This window comes from Hemicordylus capensis, chromosome 7, assembly GCF_027244095.1.
Source record: "Hemicordylus capensis ecotype Gifberg chromosome 7, rHemCap1.1.pri, whole genome shotgun sequence".
Lineage (NCBI taxonomy): Eukaryota > Metazoa > Chordata > Lepidosauria > Squamata > Cordylidae > Hemicordylus > Hemicordylus capensis.
Genome location: NC_069663.1, coordinates 31,338,398 through 31,356,474, shown reverse-complemented (window position 1 = coordinate 31,356,474; position 18,077 = coordinate 31,338,398). Strand labels below are relative to the sequence as shown.

At 55.4% G+C, this 18,077-nt stretch overlaps 2 protein-coding genes across 4 annotated transcripts; both read left to right on the top strand.

Annotated features, from left to right (window-relative positions):
• Nucleotides 1-249: 249 nt before the first annotated feature.
• On the top strand, nt 250-7,989 carry SF3A3 (splicing factor 3a subunit 3). Its single transcript, XM_053268637.1, has 17 exons — nt 250-516; nt 791-838; nt 2,199-2,251; nt 2,513-2,618; nt 3,163-3,235; nt 3,451-3,542; nt 3,753-3,835; nt 4,199-4,337; nt 4,530-4,598; nt 4,785-4,852; nt 5,063-5,170; nt 5,326-5,395; nt 5,487-5,651; nt 5,739-5,849; nt 6,638-6,728; nt 7,115-7,170; nt 7,713-7,989. The coding sequence occupies exons 1-17, from the start codon at nt 259-261 to the stop codon at nt 7,788-7,790; spliced, it is 1,668 nt and encodes a 555-aa protein (XP_053124612.1). The 5' UTR covers nt 250-258; the 3' UTR covers nt 7,791-7,989.
• Nucleotides 7,990-8,108: 119 nt separating this feature from the next.
• LOC128333299 (uncharacterized) lies at nt 8,109-17,864 on the top strand. Of its 3 annotated transcripts, none has more exons than XM_053268642.1 (10): nt 8,109-8,592; nt 8,926-9,060; nt 13,393-13,449; nt 13,794-13,853; nt 14,079-14,134; nt 14,763-14,861; nt 15,126-15,294; nt 15,586-15,656; nt 15,930-16,025; nt 16,813-17,864. In XM_053268642.1, exons 3-10 carry the CDS (start codon nt 13,425-13,427, stop codon nt 17,074-17,076), a joined length of 840 nt encoding a protein of 279 aa, XP_053124617.1. In that variant the 5' UTR covers nt 8,109-8,592; nt 8,926-9,060; nt 13,393-13,424; the 3' UTR covers nt 17,077-17,864. The 3 variants fall into 3 exon arrangements, with proteins under 3 accessions (XP_053124617.1, XP_053124615.1, XP_053124616.1); XM_053268640.1 differs by having other exon boundaries at nt 8,926-10,457; XM_053268641.1 differs by lacking the exons at nt 8,109-8,592; nt 8,926-9,060 and adding exons at nt 9,151-9,161; nt 9,273-10,457.
• The last annotated feature ends 213 nt before the right edge of the window (nt 17,865-18,077 follow it).

Below are 18,077 nucleotides of genomic sequence, written 5' to 3'. Positions count from 1 at the left end.
CCCGGGGGCAGGCAGGAGCAGGCTTTCCCCTTTGCATGCTTAAAGCCTTAATAATAATTCATTTTAAAAACACCCACCCCAGCCCTCCACTTCTCCCCCAAAATTTGACCCAAGCTAGACACTGCAGTGCGCTTCCCTTATCTGCGGCCGCTCGATCAAAAATCCTGGACTTCGGATCGGGGAAGCAGCAGCAGCAGCAGCGCTCGCTATCCTGGCCCGGGGCTGTTCGGAGAGGCGACCTCGGAAGCAGGGCTCTGCATGCGCGAGTCTAGGTTGTCCGAGTCTACACCCTGGCCCGGCCCCCGCTTCGGTGGCGGAACCTTTGTGCGCGAGGCGAGGGCGGCGGCGGGACACGTAGGAGCATTGGCTTCCGGTTTCTGGGGGTCAGCTTCCGGCCTCGTCTCTATCCCGTTCGCCGCCATGGAGACGATCCTAGAGCAGCAGCGGCGCTACCACGAAGAGCGGGAGCGACTGATGGACGTGATGGTCAAGGAGATGCTCACGAGGAAGTCCACGGTGAGGGAGCCCGGAGGGGCGTGCCGCTGCCCGCAGGCTGGCTCTACCTGACGAATGGCTAGCCTGCAGGCAGCGCGGCTCTCTTTAGCGGTGGGGTGGAAGAGAGAGGGACAGAGTGGCTAACGGTACAGCTCTGCCTGTCGAATGGCCAGCCTTCTGGTAGGGTCGGGAAACAGGGACAGCTGTGATCCCCCCCCGCCCAGTTATAACGAGCCGCTCTTGGCCTCTCCTTCCTGCTTTGCGCCTCTCAATTCTTTCTCCCCCCACCCAACAGCTGCGGGACCAGATCAACTCGGACCACCGGACGCGGGCCATGCAGGACGTGAGTGCATTCTCCCTGCCAAGCTCTGGGAAACAAACATCAGAACAGCCCTGCTGGGTCAGGCCGAAGGAAGCCCATCTAGTCCAGCATTCTGTTCCACACAGTGGCCCAGCAGGTGCCACTGGGAGCCCACAGGCAGGAGCTGAAAGGGGCAGGCCCTCTCTCCTGCTGTGACTCCCCTGCAACTGGTACTCAGAGGCATCCTGCCTTTGAGGCTGGAGGTGGCCTATAGCCCTCTGATCAGTAGCTGTTTATTGACCTCTCCTCCATGAAGTTATCCAAACCCCTCTTAAAGCCAGCCAGGTGGTTGGCTGTCACCACATCTTGTGGCAGAGAATTCCACAAGTGGATTATGTGTTGTGTGAAAACATACTTCTGTTTGCTGGTCCTAAATTTCATTCATTTGACTTCTATACCACCCTTCTAAAAATGGCTCAGGGCGGTTTACACAGAGAAATAATAAATACATAAATACTTTAATAAATACATAATGTATTATTAAATACATACATGTATATATTATATATATACATAAATAATAAATACATAAATAATTTCATGGGATGACCTCTGGTTCTAGTGTTATGTGAGAAGGGGAAGAATTTCTCCCTATCTACTTTCTCCACACTGTGCATGATTTTATAGACCTCTATCATGTCTCCTCGCAGTCGTCTTTTTTTCTAAACTAAAAAGCCCCAGGTGTTATAGCCTTGCCTCATAAGAAAGGTGCTCTAGGCCCCTGATCATCTTGGTTGCCCTCTTCTGCACCATTTTCAGTTCTACGATGTTCTTCATTAGATGTGGTGACCAGAATCTTATGCAGTACTCCCAAGTGTGCCGCGCCATATAAGGGCATGATAATATTAGCCGTTTTATTATCAATCCCCTTCCTAATGAACCCTAGCATGGAATTGGCCTTTTTCACAGCTGCCGCACATTGAGTCGACACTTTCAATGAGTTGTCCACCACAATGCCAAGATCCCTCTCCTGGTCAGTCACTGAAGGCTCAGATCCCATCAGCGTATACTTGTAGTTGGGTTTTTTGTCCCAATGTGAATCACTTTACACTTGCTAACATTGAACCGCATTTGCCATTTTGTCACCCACTCCCCCAGTTTGGAGAGATCCTTTTGGAGCTCCTCACAATCTGTTTTGGATATCACTACCTGAAAGAGTTTGGTATCATCTGCAAATTTGGCCACCTCGCTGCTTACCCCAACTTCTAGATCATTTATGAATAAATTATCATTTATGAATAATGTATTTGTAGAATTATTTTATGAGCAGGGGGAGGCTTTCTTGGCCTGTGCACTACTCCCTCGTGCACTTTGCACCATCATTTTCTTCCTTGTCTTCCAGAGGTACATGGAAGTGAGCGGCAATTTGCGGGACCTGTATGACGACAAGGACGGGTGAGTGCCTGCACCTCCCTCTTCCCCAACTCCTACCATGGGGTCATGATGTCCCCAGAGGGGCCTGGAGCTGGCGATTCTTGTCTCTAGTTCCTGGAAGTTGTGCTTCAAGCGTGTCAAAGGCCTGAGCGTGGGCTGATAGCTGACATACTTTAGGGTGCTTGGAGGAGGGGCCCAGAGGCCAGGGAGTCTCTGTTGCTTCCTTTTGCATGCAGTTCTGCTCAGCCACCTTGACCAAGCTTGTGTCTCTTGGTTTGCCAGGTTGCGGAAGGAGGAGCTCAACGCCATCTCGGGGCCCAATGAATTTGCTGAATTCTACAACCGCCTAAAGCAGATCAAAGAGTTCCATCGGAAGCACCCAGATGAGGTGAGGGGCGGTTGGGAGGCAGCCCTAAGCTTCTCCTTGCTGTCTTCCCCAGTATTCCCAGTACTTATATCTGTGAGCCTTCACCTAGGTGTTCATGTCTGCTCCTGGTGCATGTCAGTAGCTCTCGCTGCTGTGGTCCTCAAAGGGGCCTTCACCTGTTATCTGATTCTCCAGAGCCAGGCATTGCCTGATCACCTGGGGCTGTCCTTTCTCCCTCCTCTTTCAGAACCTCTGTTTGCCTGTGTGCTTCATTTTCTGCTCTTGCTCCAGTCTCTGCGTCTTTCTTCATGATGCGCAGTATGCCAGGAGCAACTTCCTCTCTCTCTCGGCAAGCTCCCTTTCCAGGTCCTTCCTCAGTACCTCCCCTGATCCTTGTAGCCTCACTGCTTTCTTGCTCTTCTTCCCCTACTATTCACCTATAAATTATTCTTTCCTGTTCTTTTTGTCTTGACTAACTAATGTAGAATGTTATCTGTTTGGCATCATGACCTGCACTATATCCAGCATGCAAGTTTTAAGGAATAACGTTTTCTTTTTCCTTCAGGTCTGTGTGCCAATGTCCATGGAGTTTGAGGAGCTTCTGAAGGCCCGAGAGAACCCCAGTGAAGAGGCTCAGAGTAAGCTTAAAGCCGCCCTCTGTTTAGTGTGGCTCCTTGTTTATTCTCCTGTCCTGAGGGCCATCTCAAAATTGGCAGTCTGTTGCAGCAAAAGCCATTTTTTGTCTTATCTGTAACTGGCCTAGCATGATCAGTGACTCGGCCTTATTTCTGTCCTGGGTGTCCCTGTCTCTTTCTTGCTATGTCTGAGCTCTGTCATGCTTTGTTTCCTGCAGACCTGGTGGAGTTCACTGATGAAGAAGGATATGGCCGCTACTTGGACTTACATGACTGTTATCTCAAGTACATTAACCTCAAGTCCTCAGAGGTAAGATTCCCATCCTGTTGCCCAGGCTTTAGAGGTGTTTCCTCACCCCTCTTTTGTTCTCTGCCCTCTGTATGCCAGGGTACCAGGGTTACTCAAGGTATTGGGGGGATTGTCTGGAGAACCATTAGATGTATGTCAGGGGCTTACATTTGTCAATTGCTGGTTGGCAATGCTCTCTCTATCTCTCTCCCTTCCTCCTGTTTCTTGCAGAAACTAGACTATATTACGTATCTGTCCACTTTTGACCAGCTCTTTGACATTCCTAAGGAAAGGAAAAATGCTGAGTACAGGAGGTGAGTGTTTGCAAGGACATGAGTAGACACTGAAACCCTGCACAGCTGCTTGTTGCACAGCCGCTTGTTGCACAGCCTCTAGTGTGTCATCCTTGGTTGGGCCTTTTTTTCTGTCATGCACCCCGGTTATTGAGGCCATGCTGTTGAAGTTCTTCTGGGCCAATAACATTTCATTTGGGGCAGAACTGCTCTTTCCTCCATGTGGGATGTAGGATGAGATAAAGGTAAACTTAAACACTGTTGGTGCACAGCACACCATTTCTACACAAGATGGATCTCTTGTTGGAGAAATCTCCGCTGCTAGAGGATGGAGGGGAAAGCGTTGCTTGGTTATGTCTTTTGCTGTGCTTGTTACCATTCCAGGTACCTGGAGATGCTGCTGGAATATCTTCAAGACTACACAGACCGGGTGAAGCCACTGCTAGACCAGAACGAGCTGTTTGGCAAAATCCAGGCAGAGTTTGAGAAGAAGTGGGAGAACGGTACTTTCCCTGGCTGGCCGGTAAGAAGCCTCTCTTGGTAGGGAACGAACACAGCAGGATAAAGAAGCAGGTTGGAGGCAGCTTTTTGTACAGGCCTCTCTGGAGTCTGCTGAAAGGCTCCTTGGGAACTGCTGGTGCTTCTCCCAAGGACATTCTGGGATGTAGACGAAGTGGCTTCTGCCAGTGACCCTCCTGTTCCCTTCTCTTGGTAGAAAGAGACGAGCAGCGCCCTCACCCATGCTGGTGCCCATTTGGACCTCTCGGCGTTCTCTTCCTGGGAGGTTCGTTTGCCTAATTTGAGCCTCTGCTGTAGTAGGGAAGGGGGTGGGGGCAGACGCTGCTGGTGCTTCTGCCTCTTGGAAACTGTGCCGGGCAGGGGCTTTGGCTCCATCCCCGCTCGCTCACTTTGGTGCCCTGAGGTGGTGCTGAGGATCATGTGGGCATTTGCAGCATCTCTGCTTCCACAGGAACTGGCCTCCCTTGGACTGGACAGGCTGAAATCTGCACTGCTGGCATTGGGGCTGAAATGTGGGGGGTAAGTGTGATGTGGGGGGTAAGCATTGGGGCTGGATATCCATCCACCAGGGAAGCTTTGGTGGGGCTGTCTTCAGGGTTGCTGCTGGAAATCTTCTGTCATTTGGGCCCAGGCAGTGGCCCGGCAGTCTGGGTACACTCTAGTTCGGTCCACAACTGGAGATGCCGGCACTCCACAGGAGGTCTCTTTTCTCTCCTCCTCCCTGTCCAGAACACTTGAGGAGCGCGCTCAGAGGCTGTTCAGCACAAAGGGCAAGTCCCTGGAGGCCCTTGACCCTTCCCTCTTTGCGAAGAACCCAAAGACCAAGGGGAGCAAGCGGTGAGTCACTGGCCTAGCCTGGTGCAGGAAAGGAGTTCAGCTGGGCCTGCTCAGGTCCTCTCCTGGCTAGCTGCACCTTGGCTCCTCCTCCCCTCCTTGGCCAGTTACGGTGTGGGATCATGCCCTCCCATTCACGGAGCTGCTTTGCTTGACAGGGACACGGAGAGGAACAAGGACTTGGCCTTCCTGGAAGCTCAGATCTACGAGTATGTGGAAATCCTTGGGGTAAGGCCCCATCTCCCTTTCCCTGGCTCCAGAGCCCCAGGGTGTCGCTCTGGGAATGGGTTGTGTTCACAGGTTCTGCTTTGTATTTCAGGAGCAGCGGCAGCTGACGCACGAGAACGTGCAGCGCAAGCAGGCGCGGACTGGCGAGGAGCGCGAGGAGGAAGAGGAGGAGCAGATCAGTGAGAGCGAAAGTGAAGATGAAGAGAACGAAATAATCTACAACCCCAAGAACTTGCCGCTGGGCTGGGACGGCAAGGTGAGAGCCCTGCTGCTTTTGTGGCCAAGTGCCTTACCGGGACTGAGCTCTCTCCCACAGGCTGACTGTGTCTCTCTTGTCCTCCAGCCGATCCCCTACTGGCTCTACAAGCTCCACGGCCTGAACATCAATTACAACTGCGAGATCTGTGGCAACTACACTTACCGTGGGCCCAAGGCTTTCCAGCGACACTTTGCGGTAGGGGGTGCCCTCTGCTAGGCCATGTGCTGGGACAGTGCAAAATGACCAAGGATTGCTGGGGGGGCGGCAGGGGTGGGGGGACCTGTCAGCTTGCCCCAGAAGACGGGCAGTCTGCTTCCATCAAGGCTGCTACATGGCGGGAACATCCATTTTTCTGAGAAGGAGTTTCTGTCCTGCCTTTCCATTCAGTGGAGTGCCCGAGGTCCATGAGAACAAGAACATCCGGGTGCCACATCCTGTAAACAATTGTTCTGTTTCTCTGTTGGAGAGAAAGGGGTGGAGGCTGAGCCACGCTTCTTCTTAAGCCTGAATAGCAGGCCCGGCCTGGTTGCCATGACTGTACCACATGAAAGGTGGCAGCAGGATCTGTCCTCCCTCACCTCGCTTTGCTCTCGACCATTGTGCCTACTTCAAGAGCGGCTTGTTGTAACAAGCTGGGCCCACCCCCAAAGGAGGCACAGCTGTGTCTCCTCCCTGGGACTCCGTTTGCTCCTCTCCCACCCCAGCATTACGGAGAGCTGCACTGCCTGCAGGCTGGGCATTCATCAGGTAGAGCTCTACCTAACAAGTGGCCAGCCTGCAGGTAGCACGGCTCTGATTAACACAGTGGCAGAGTGGGAAAGAGAGGATCAAGCGTAGCTCTGGGAAGGAGAGGCAGCTGTGCCTCCTTTGCCCCCGCCCCTGGCTCGTTCAGACCAGCTGCTCCTGGCCTACCTGAGAGCAGTCGGCACAGCTGGTTTCCGTCACGCCTGACCATCTCCTTGCTGTCTGTCTCTTCTCCGCAGGAGTGGCGTCATGCCCATGGGATGCGCTGCCTGGGCATTCCCAACACGGCTCACTTCGCAAACGTCACGCAGATTGAAGATGCCGTTTCATGTAAGGGGCTGCGAAGGGCCTTTCTGGCGCTGCCTGTGCCTGGATGGGGGGCCTCTGTGCTGCCACTTTTGCCCGTGGAGCTGTTGCAGAGTGGGGCTCAGGTGGAGAGGGTCTCGGACTCTTTTGCTGTTGTCAAGACCAGACGTTATAGGGGGCAGGAAGGAGAAGGTGGCTGGGCTGGCGAGGGGGAGTGTCTCGGCATGGTAGGCGCTGGACCCAATGGAGAGCACCTCCTGTGTGTCTCTGGAGGGCCACCTGCTCTTCCTCCACCTGGTCACCAAGACACAGAGCCCTGCTTTGCTCTGGGGTTAGCGGGAGGGGTTTGGAAACTAGCGATGTGTGGCCAGGCCGGGATCGTCTGACTTGTCTCCCTCCTTGTGTTGCAGTGTGGGCAAAGCTGAAGCAGCAAAAGGCTTCGGAGCGGTGGCAGCCAGACACAGAAGTAAGCAGGGCCCAGCAAGCCTTGGCCAGAAGCACCCTTTCAGACCGCGGCTGGGGAGGGACGCGGAGGGGTTGATGGTGTATGCCTGCCAAACTGCCAGCCTCCGTAATCCATAATACAGCAAAAGAGTAATGCCACCTATCTAGGTCAATGCTAAGACTTCCGTGTGCATGATTTCACACATCCCCCCCCCCGCCCCCGCTTATCCCAAGCTAGACAAAAAGATCCCATTGCTTCCAAAACTTAGAAACGGAGCTGACCTCTCCCTCCCTTGCCTTTTAGCGTGGCCATGCCTGATATGCTGAGCCATTCTGCCAGGGGGCTTCCAGATTTTAGCAAAGGGAGTTGAGCAGGCAGCAGGGAAGGTTAGGGGAGTTGAGGGCCTCTTTTGTGTTCTACCCCCAGGTGGCTCTTTGGGAGAGGAGGAGGACACCCTGCAGCCAAACTGGTCCCTTCTTGGCACCGTGCTGTGGCTTCCCTGCATCCCCTCCACCAGGACTCAACCAGGTTTCTCTCTCTCTCTTCCTCTCCCCCCACCCCAGGAGGAATATGAGGATTCCAGCGGAAACGTGGTCAACAAAAAGACCTACGAAGACCTGAAACGCCAAGGCCTGCTGTGAGGGGAAGAGGTGCTGCCACGATGCGCCAGGGTGCCATTGTTCCCCTCCCCGCTTCTCTCCCCCGCCCCCTGTGCCTGCACTTTTCTCTTCCGGGTGAGCAGGCACTTCAAGGACTTGCGTAGCCAGCAGAGTGGATTCTGCAAAAAGCTTTCTTTGTATGGAATGGAAACATGAAAATAAACCCTAGTTTTAGAGGCAAGGAGGGGTCAGCATCTGCTGTGGTCTGTGCCCTGGCTTCATGGAGCTGTTCAGAATCTCCCAGCATGCAGCAGTCCATCCTTCGGTCAGGTCTGGCATCACTTCCCAATAGCCCCGTTGCCTCTCCTCCTCTGAGCTGTTCTGGCTGAGGCATCCTGGGAGGCTGACAGTTGCCAGCAGAGAGGCCCAGTTGGGAGGGCGGCTGCCTTTTGGGCTTTGTTCTGGAGCGGTGTCAGAAGAGGAAGCTGGCCCTGTTCTGGAGGAGAGCAGTGCCCGGCTTCGGGTGCCTTGTGTGCAATGCGCTGGCTGATCTTTGTTCCACGTCCTGCTCCTACACACAGCAAACGGTCAGGCTGGGGAGAGGGTTGCAGCCTGGCTGCCGCCTCCTTTACAGCCTTGTGTTCTTGTGTGCAGGGGATCGGGGGCCCTCCTCACCTGCACCCTGATGTGCAGAGGCCAGAGAGAGGTTCCACTACCTCACCGAGAACGAGGCCAGGACCACAAAGCAGCAGGAAAGGGTTAAGCAACCAGGGCTGTGGAGTTCCTGCAGCTGGGCAGGTCTTCTTCTCTCCTTGCCGCGCTCTCTTCTGGCAGTTCCCAGAAGGTAATTGCTGGCGTTGGCTTCTCTCTGGAGGGGGTAAGTGCCCCTCTTGGCAGACCCAGGGGGCCTGGTTGCAGCAGGTGACGCTCCACAGCTGGCCTTCCTCTTGCAGCAGTAGCTTCTTGTGCTCCCTGCGTTGTTGGGCTTTGGCTCTTTGTCTCCCACAAGCACAGTGTGGTCAGAGGGCCATTTGCATAAGCAGAGGGCTAGGACCACATTGACGTGATCACATTTTCCTGTTTGGTGGGAAGACAGATCTGCAATGGTGTGCCCCTGTCTGCAGAGTCTGCAGTCCAGCTGAAAGAGTGAATTAACTGCTGCTTCTCTGGTTTGCAGCATTGGAAGCCCTCCTGGTGGCTGGCCACCACCTGGACCACCTGCCTGTGCTGCCCCTGGGTAAAGATGTGCACGAACCTGTTCAGTGGGCCGGCTCACGCACGAGTGTGATGCGTGTGCGTGCACACGCACCAGGTACTTCCAGCTGAAGAGGGGACGGGGTGGCAGGGAGGTACGCTGCCGCCTCAAAGGACTTTACAAAAACAAGCACCGGAGGGGGGAAAGCGGAGGGAGGGGTAAGTGCACCCACCCCCGCCCTTAAAGTCCAACACACACCCTGTCTCTGAACCACCCCCGTCTGGTTCCATGCACATCCCTATCCCTGAGCTGCGTTTCTTTCTCTGCAGCAGCTTCTCAGCTGTCGTCGTGACTTGTTGTGGTTTCTGTGCTGCTGCCGGAGTCCCCAGTGGCCAGAGGTCCCTGGAAAGGAAGGGAGTGGATAATTAATCTAATGGGGGCGGGCTTGTTCCTGTAATAGCCCCAGGAAGCCAAAGCCCAGGCCCCACGTGACTGCTGGAGCCAAGCTGGGGGAGGGGGGTGGCGAGCGAGGGCAGGGCAAGAGCCCTTCTGGCAAAGAGGGGCAAACTCTGGGCTGGTCTTCCCACAAGTCTGGACCAAGAGCAGAGCTACTCTGCAAGTGCCCTGGCCAGGAGCTGCCCTGGCATGCTCTTCCACCAGCCAAGGGAAGGCGGGGGCTGTGTGGTGAGCCTTCCGCCGCCTTTGCCCAGGACCTTGGACCCTCACGGCAGCTGATGGCTGTGTGGCCACAGGGGAAGAGGGATGCTGCCCAGCCTCCTGTGGCGTTCAGCAGGGTCACCGCTCCATCCTTGAAGCGGGCTGTTCCCTCCCCAGGAAGAATCTCCTGCCCATTTCCACTTGCCTGGCTAGAAGTCTCCATGTCCCCCCCTCAGGCCCGGGACCAACATTCTTCTTGACTTCCCAATGTGATTTCCCTTAATGATGATTAAAGCTATCCAGCCCTGAAGGCAGATTGGAGGGGGTGGGAAAGACTGGAGCAAGTGTGCGCACACACCAGCCCTCTGGCCCTCTTCCTCTGCTGCAAGGTCTCGGGTCGGCTGGGAAAGGCCTCTGCAAGCCAGTTGCTGGCAGTGGCTGCTCCCCCCCCCCGTTCCTTTCCCCCTCTGTGCAGAGTTCCCCAGTTGTCCTCCTTGGAAGTGACGCGAGGCCTTCTGAGGGGGAGGGCCGGCTTTCCCTTTTCCTAGAGAGGTTGCAAGTGCCTTGATGTTCCCAGCTGAGCTTTGGGGTTCAGAAATGTGCAGAGTCCCCATGAGGCTAGACCTGGTGATGGTGTGTCCCACCTCTCCAGTCTTGAGGAGCAGTGGGTGGAGCCCCAGGTGAGGAGAGCCTTCTTGTCCCTCCTTCCCCCACCCCTCAGCTCTTCCTCAGTTGGCGCTGTCTCTGCCTGGGCGGGGAGGAGAGCTCTCCAGGGGCCATCTTGCTTTGCCAGCGTTGGAGGCAACCAGAGGTTGCTCAGACCGGCATCTGGGGCTCCTGCAGGAGTGACAAGCACGGTGAGTGAGCGCAGCTGGGGGTGGGTTCCTTTGGGGAACTGGCCAAGGGGGTGGGGATTGTCCTGTTACAGAGAGGCTGGAGGCTGGATGCTTAGTCTGGGGTTCTGGGTGAGGAATTCCATCTGTGATGGAAGAAGGTGGCAGCTCCTGGTCCTCAGTAGGACGAGATCGCAAAGAACATGGAGGAGGAGGAGGAGGAGGAGATGTTGAAGAGCTCCGTATTTCTCTCCCCTCCCCTCTCCTCTCCTACTGGGAAGAGGGAGGTGTCCTCTCCAGCCCTTTGGCCTCTGGACTGTGTGCATATTAGAGCCACAGAGAACTTGCATGCTCTGGTTCTGAGCCCAATTTCCCCAGACCAAGGCTGCTTTGGGGTTAAGAGAAGGTGAATGTCGTGGCGTCGAGCTTGGTTCCCTGTGGGTTTGGTTCTCTGTCTGTTTCTTCCTCTCCTTCATTTTGGGAAGGTGAATGGTGGATTCTCTGAAGCTTCATCTGAACTCAGACCTTCCTCTTATCCAATTTTGAGAAGCAGTTTTAGAGTCTGGGAGGGCCAAGAGTTCTGATGGTGCACCTGTTCAGCTGGTGAGCCTGGGCTCTCTCCCGAAACTTGTACAGTAGCCACTTAGAGGGGGCAGGTTCTGACCAATGTAGGACCCAAGGCAGAGCTGGTCGGCTACTAGGTGGCACTAGGTGAGGCATGCTTCTCTTCTTGACGTCTGTCTGTGGCTCCATCGTTTCCCTTGGAGGCTCAGCCAAACAGACGGTTGCTGGGCCAACAGGATGCATCATGAGCTACCCAGCAGCACTGGGCCTCTGGGCTTGTCAGTTTCCAATCTCCATGGCAGCTACCCACTGCTCAGGGACCTGCAGGGGAGCCGGGAACGAAGCCTGCAGCCCTTCCCAACTCGGCTCTCTCCAGTCACTTCCTGGTGTGTGTTCCCTCTGCATCCCTGAAACAGAGGGCCATCATGCCATTCAAGAACTCTTAGCCGGTACATTACATGTGCATATGAATAAAAGCCAGTGTTCTGCAGCAAGAAGTCTACTTCTTGGTTATGCACAATTTCAGAAGAAGCACATATTCTTTGCACATATGTTGGAGAGAAGAGAGAATGCCTCTCCTAAGATAAAATGTGCTAGCTGCAGTTTTAGAAATAGTTTAACTGGGCCAATGCATTAAAAACAACAACACCTTTTTGTCAATTTAAAGTGTTTCTTAATCTAACGGATTAATTGATTAAACGTAGGAGCCCTACTGGAAAAGCCGTGGCATTAATGGCCCTCAGCGCCGCAAGAGAACAAGGCCTCAGGGAGCAGGCCGATGCTCTGAGCAGGTTGGCCAGGGAACAAGCTACAAACTGGCCAAACGGTTTTTGAAGCCACTTGGTCGGCAAAAGGCTCTCAGCAAGCCATATCGGGAGGGTGTGCAGAGGGCTGCAACGTCAACGCTTCCTGTAAAAGGAAGGTAGCTTATGAAGCATCAGTGGAAGGACATTCAGCTGCAGAACTTTATTACTAGTGAGGCATGCCGTGATTTGCCAGAGAGGAGGATCTTCGGTCACTTCTGGAAGCTGCTCAGGTGTGAGTTCTGGCAGCCCTCGAGAGGAGGGGTATTCCAAAGCATAGCAACAACCGCTGTGAGTGCGTGGCCCTCCGTGTGCTGCTTAGGGAGCATGAGCAAAAACCTTCAGGAGGTCCATGGCAGGGGTCAAAATGAGACACTTGAGGGGGGAGCAATCTCTTGGGGAATGAGGGACACCTATGAACTGGGTACAGCCACCAATTACTGCCCACCTCTCAGTTTAAAACCACAGTGTCTGATGCCCAGTCTTAGGTCGCACTGAGTCTCCAAATGGAAGGAGGGAACCCACAGTCATGTAAAGTGCGCCATCGAGATGATTTTGGCTCCTGGCACCCTCGGAGCCCTGTGGTTGTCTTTGGTAGAATACAGGAGGGGTTGACCATTGCCACCACCCTAACGCTTTCAGCATCTTCCTATATTGCTGTTGCCCGGTACAGAAGTTTCCCATAGTCTGGGAAACATACCAGCAGGGATTCAAATCGGCAACCTCTAGCTTGCTAGTCAAATCATCTGCAGCCACCCAAATGCCTCTCTCAATGCATGCCCTTGATGGCCTGCCTTGGCCCTCAGGTGCTCTTGGAAGAGAGGCTCTTTAGTTGCATAAGCTCTTCATGCTGTGAGCTCCAAGGGAGGAAAGGGGGTTCTCCCAGGTGGACAACTTGGCTATCATAGGTCCAAAAGTTCCAGCCCCAGGTGCAGAGGTGAGATCTGGCTGGCACCAACCTGAAGGGAGTGAGCTCCCAGCAGTGGAGTTGGGGGTGATGAAAGTGTCCCAGAAAGGAGAGCACCAGAGCTCTCATGGACCCTGCCTGCCCACCTAGAGGGAACAGCAGGTCTTGTCTGCCCCGTCAGCTGGGATGGTGCCCAGGAGCAGAGAGGGCCAGCTGCTTCCTCTGAGAAGGCAGGTAGGCAGTCAGGGTCCCTGCTCCTGCCTGCCTGAGCCCAGCCTCCCCCTGAGAATCAGTTGAGCCCAGAAGTGGTGTGGAGGTTACAGTCTGGGCAGCTAAGCCTTCTCCAGTCCTGGCCATGCATACATTGAGTGGGTCTGCACTGCAAGGTCACCTGCTCTGGTCCGATCATACAAGGGATTCCTCTTCCTTCTCCTGGGGTCTGCCAGTTTGATGGCTCTCATTTCCCCTGGGATCTGCCTCCCCAGCACCAGACCCCTGATCTGGAGTCCTAGCCATAAGAGTATATACCACATCACAGGTGCTTACTGAGCATTCTGCCAGCAGGGAGGACTGTATAGCACAGCCTGGACTGGATGCTGCCTGCGACTTGTCTGGGGCCTTGGTCAGGTGGTGTCTGCTTCGTTGCCTTTGAAAAGCACCCTTTTCTTCTCCTCCTCCTCCCCAGGGTCCTAAAAGAGCAAGTCCTCTTGGCTAAAAATGGACCGGCTCCTCCCAGCCAAAGGTAAGGGCTTTTGTCATCTTGAAGTGCAGTTGGTGCAACGGCAGAAAGTGAGTCAGAAGGGCAGCCAGGCTTCCGGCATGCTCTTGGCTTAAGGAGTTGTGAAGCAAGAGAAGCAGAGGGAAAGCTTTGCTGGTTGAATTTCAGCCAGTCAACACTCAAGAGTCCAGCCCCAAAGAGAAGCAGCCTGCCCCAGATGCCTCCTCCACTAGCTGGGGGAGGGTTTGACAGCCAGTCGTCCTGGCTGGGGGCTGTAGGCCTCCTGTGCCACCTCTAAATGTTGGTGCCCAGGAAAAGGTGCGATTTCTCCCTGCCCCTCCAAACAACCATCCCGTCTGTCTCTGCAGGCTTCCTCCTGCTTTGGATTGTTCTGCAGCTCAGCAGCTGGAATATTTCTGCATCTGCAGGTGAGATGGAGGAGCCCCTGCTGACAAGGGGTGGCTCCCTGCCTCCCCACATGTGGTCTCTCGGCAGGCAGGCAGGCAGGCTGGCTGGGGGGAGGCTCCCGGCTGCTGCTCAGCCCACACCCCCTGGAAGCCTTAGCAGGCTTTCAGCCCTAGCCTAGATTTCTGCTCCCCCAAGGGCAGCCACTGCGGCCTCTCCACCCAGGCCTTTGCTCTCTTCTCTTTCAGAGCCTGGGCCCACCTCAGGAGCCCCCCTCCTCGTCTCCAACAGCTCAATGATGCCTGTAAGGAAACTGGTCAGAACCCCAACCCGGGAAGGGGGCGGTCAGGTCCTTGCTGGGGTTGGAATGCTAGAGTGGGAGGGATCAGACCAGAGCCCTTTGCTGAGAAGGCGGGGTGGGGGGTGGGGGTGGGATCACTCAGCGGCAAAGCATCTGCAGGTCCCAGGTTCAGTCACCGGAAAAAATTCCTGCCTGGACTCCTGGAAATCTATTACCTGTGAAGATCAAGGTGGAGGCCCAATGATCTGGACGGCAGCTTCCTATGCTCCTAGAAGACAGTCTGTGGATTGAGGCGGCACCCGGGTGGTGGAGGGGCAGATCTGCAGGGGGCGGCGGGGGCGGCTAGGGTTAGCCGGCCACTCTTGAAGGTTTTTTGTTTTTACAAATGAGTCATTTTTAAATAGCTGAATGTGGCTTGAATGTTGTCTTGAAAAGGCCAGATAAGTTCCCCCTGCTGAATTTTTTGACGCCCAGCCCTAAATATTTAGGCTGGCTGTAGGGCTGTGGAGGAGAGGAGACAGTGAACAATCCCATGAGAATTCATGGTGGCTGCAGGCAGCAGGCTGCCAGGTGTGCAGCCCTTGGGCCGTCCTGGGTGTGGGTGTGCGCACAGTCCCTTCTCTCTCTGCAGCTCACCTGCCAGAGCTTCCAGTGCTCAGGGGAGAGATGCTACCAAGACGGAGCTCATGGAAACAACACAGAGCCCTGCCACAATGCATCACACTGTGAGGTAGGAAGCCCTGGCCCTCCAGAGATCCTTCTGGCCCCAAACCCCCAGGTGGGGGGAGTTGAAGCAGGATGCAAAGTGTGTGTGTGTGGTGGGGGACTATGGATGGCCTTAGTAGGACTTCTGGCCCCATCCTGGACTAAGGAATAAGCGGGGCCTTCGGGGGGGGGGTGGAAGTGCGATGCTGTACCCCAGCTAGGATGTGGGTTCTCTGCTCACTGGTGACATGGCGACTGGCCCAACTAATGACTCTGTGGCTGCTGGCAGCTCTATCGTCTCAACAGCACCAGTTACACAGCCCGCTGCAGCAGCGAGTGTGGGATTGCCAACATCACAGAGATGTGCATGACCAACAGCAGCGTCCGCATGATGGACCTCTGCACCGTGGAGTGCTGCAGCACCCCAAACTGCCTGCGCCTCAATGCCACTGCCTACGGTAAGCCAGCACCACCAGAGCCATCCCAGGTTTCTCAGGCTTGCTGCAGTGAACACTGAGGTCTCGTGTCCCGGCCCCATTTTGCTGCTCCAACACTGGGCCTTGGCCTCTGCTTCTATACGGCAGCTTCTGCCCAGATGGGCTAGCGTCTGGGCATAGCTGCACTCTCAGCTGGGTCTTCTCCAGCCGTGGGCGAAAGGAACAGCCACTCCTTGCTCGATCCCTGGAGCAGGAGCTCTCTGGGAAAGAGGGTGCATTTCAGCACAGCCGCCTCTCTTGTGTCTGTTGTAGGTGACCTGCCTCCCACCACCACCCCGGCTCCCACCACCACCACCACCACCACCAAGGCACTCCCCAAAAACGTAGGTGCCACTTTGTTTTCTATTCTGCCTTGGGAATCCTTTTGTCATGGAAAAAGAGTGTATACATGTCAATGACAATCACAAAATGTCCAGGCAGGATGGTGTCTTCTTAGTGGGACACGCCACCGTGGTGTGGGCGGTTGCCACCAGCCACCTCCGACAGTGGGAATAAAACTCTCCCCTCCGCCTGGGGTTTGTGCAGCCCCATCGGGGTATTCATCTCTGGGCCAAAAGCCACCCGCTCAGTAGTCTGCTTGCCTCCCTTCTCCCCAGGGCAAAATGTGTTCCACCTTCACCTGCCACGGAGAAGGCTGCTACAAGAACCAGAAGGCCACAGCCGGCTGCCTCGTGGGCTTTGACTTCTGCGAGGTACTGTTTCTGAGCTGCCCCATGAAAGGTTTACACTCTGGTCCTTCCCTGCCACATTCAGGGGCCTCACTGTGAGGTGGTTGTTGCCTTCCTCCTGTCCTCTCCGGGGAGCCCCTGACAAAGCCGCCCATTGCCTGCTCGACCGGAGCAGCAAAAAGCCAGCATTGCTGAGGTCCCTCAGAAGGAAGCTGCTTTCCCGAGGTCTGGCGTTCTTGCAGGCAAAAGCTTCCTTTTGACAAGTGCTTTCGGACTGCGTTGGCAAAGAGGATGCAAGGACCCTTACTTAGAGCTGGGACACTGAAATGAGGATAGAGTTTGCCAACTATTTGCTAAAGCACCACACAGGGGAGTGCATAAATGAGAAAGTACCCTAATCTGTAGTCTGAGAATAGGAGGTTTTGTCAGCACATTCCAGCACTGCAGCTTAAAAATAAATAAATTTAATTTTCAAAAAAAAACCCCTCTTTAAAAAAGCAACAGGCATTTTCAAGTTTCATCAGATAAACGGGAACAAAAAATGGAGGATTCTCAGGCGTTTCAATTGTGCTCACCAGTTGATGTACGCATAAAAGAAACAAGGGCAACAAAAAGGCTTGAGTAATGATGCATTTTGCCCTTTGCCTAATGTATGACTTCTTAACCTAATTTAAAGAGACCAAGCTCACTGCAGCTCTCTGTTTGGGCTGCTCTCCTCCACCCACGCCCCCCCCCGGTCCTTGCTTAACTTTGGGCTTCCTGAGCCCCTCATGGATTCAGTGTCAGCTCCTGTTGTGTTTTCTCTTTCCAGATGAAGAAAACAGGCCCCCACTTTGTGGCTGGCTGCAGCAAAGTTTGCAAAACAGCTGGCCCGGCCTGCACCGTGGGAGCCAAAGCTCCTTGCTACCAGGAGTGCTGCCCAGCGATGCCCAAAGCCAGCTGCCTGAAGCTGGATGGCAAAGTGCACTTCAATGGGGCTGGCCGCTTGCCACTGGGCCCCCTGCTCCAGCTGCTGGCTTGCACGGCTGTCCTCAGCCTGACCCACGCCCTCTCCTTCTCCTCTGGGATCAACTGAAGGGCTCGCCTGGACCCTGTAGACTAGAGCAAGACCGGCCTTTGGGCTTCAGCCTCAGCCTTTTGGCTGGAAGCATTTCTTCACTGGGTGTCTTACTGTCTCTGTGTGGTTTTATTTGGGGGGTGTTTTGGTTTTTTTTAAATTGAGTTCAGGACTGCTTCTAGCAAAGAGGACAAGGATGGCCGGCATTAGGAATTCGCTCCCTCCTCACTGGTACCCAGGCTGCCCTTCTTCTTCACCCTGGACTTTTGGCTTGTGTATTTGGCAACCGTGTTTAAAGCGCCGCCAAGGGGCACAGACTCTCCCTCGCCTGGCCCCTTGGATAGCTAGGCTGGACGGGGCGGCTAAGCCAGAGAGGTAGTCCTGTTGGCCCATTAAGGGCTGCACGCGGCCAGTGCTCCAGCCCAGGAGCTGCGCAGGCAAGCTCCGAGCAGGGAAGGCTTTCGCTGCCTCGAGCGGTCTGCCCAAGGCGGCCCGCAGGGGACTAGGCTGCCTTTCAGCCCCTTCCAGCTGCTTTTCTCCTCCGGTTCCGCGTCAGTGAAGGCGCCCTCTTCCGGGAGGAGGCGCCCCCTTCTCCCCGCTGCCAGCTGCAGAGACGACGGGCCCTCTCCCCGCCCTCTCTGCAGCAGCGCCGCCGCCGCCGCCGAGGGGCCCCGGGAGTGGGGAAGGGAACCGCTTTGCGTCGTGTGCCTAGTAGCGTGGGGAGGCGGAGGAGGTGCCCCGCGGCGGCAGTGCCAGAAGCGCCGCTTCCTTCTTTCGAGCTGTGCAAATAAAGCGTTCCGCCCGCCGGCTGCTGCCCAAGCCTGCTCTTTCTTCGCGGGGACGGGCGGGCGGGCGGCGGGCGGGTTGGGGCTCTCTGTACTCCCCGCCGGCTGGAAGGACCCTGCGCAACACGCCCGCCTTCCTGGTGGGCACCTCCCAGGCCCGGCGGAGGCGACACCGTGAGGGGAACGACTAGGGCGGCTTGCGAGGGAGCCCCTGCTCGGCCTGGCCCGCCGCAG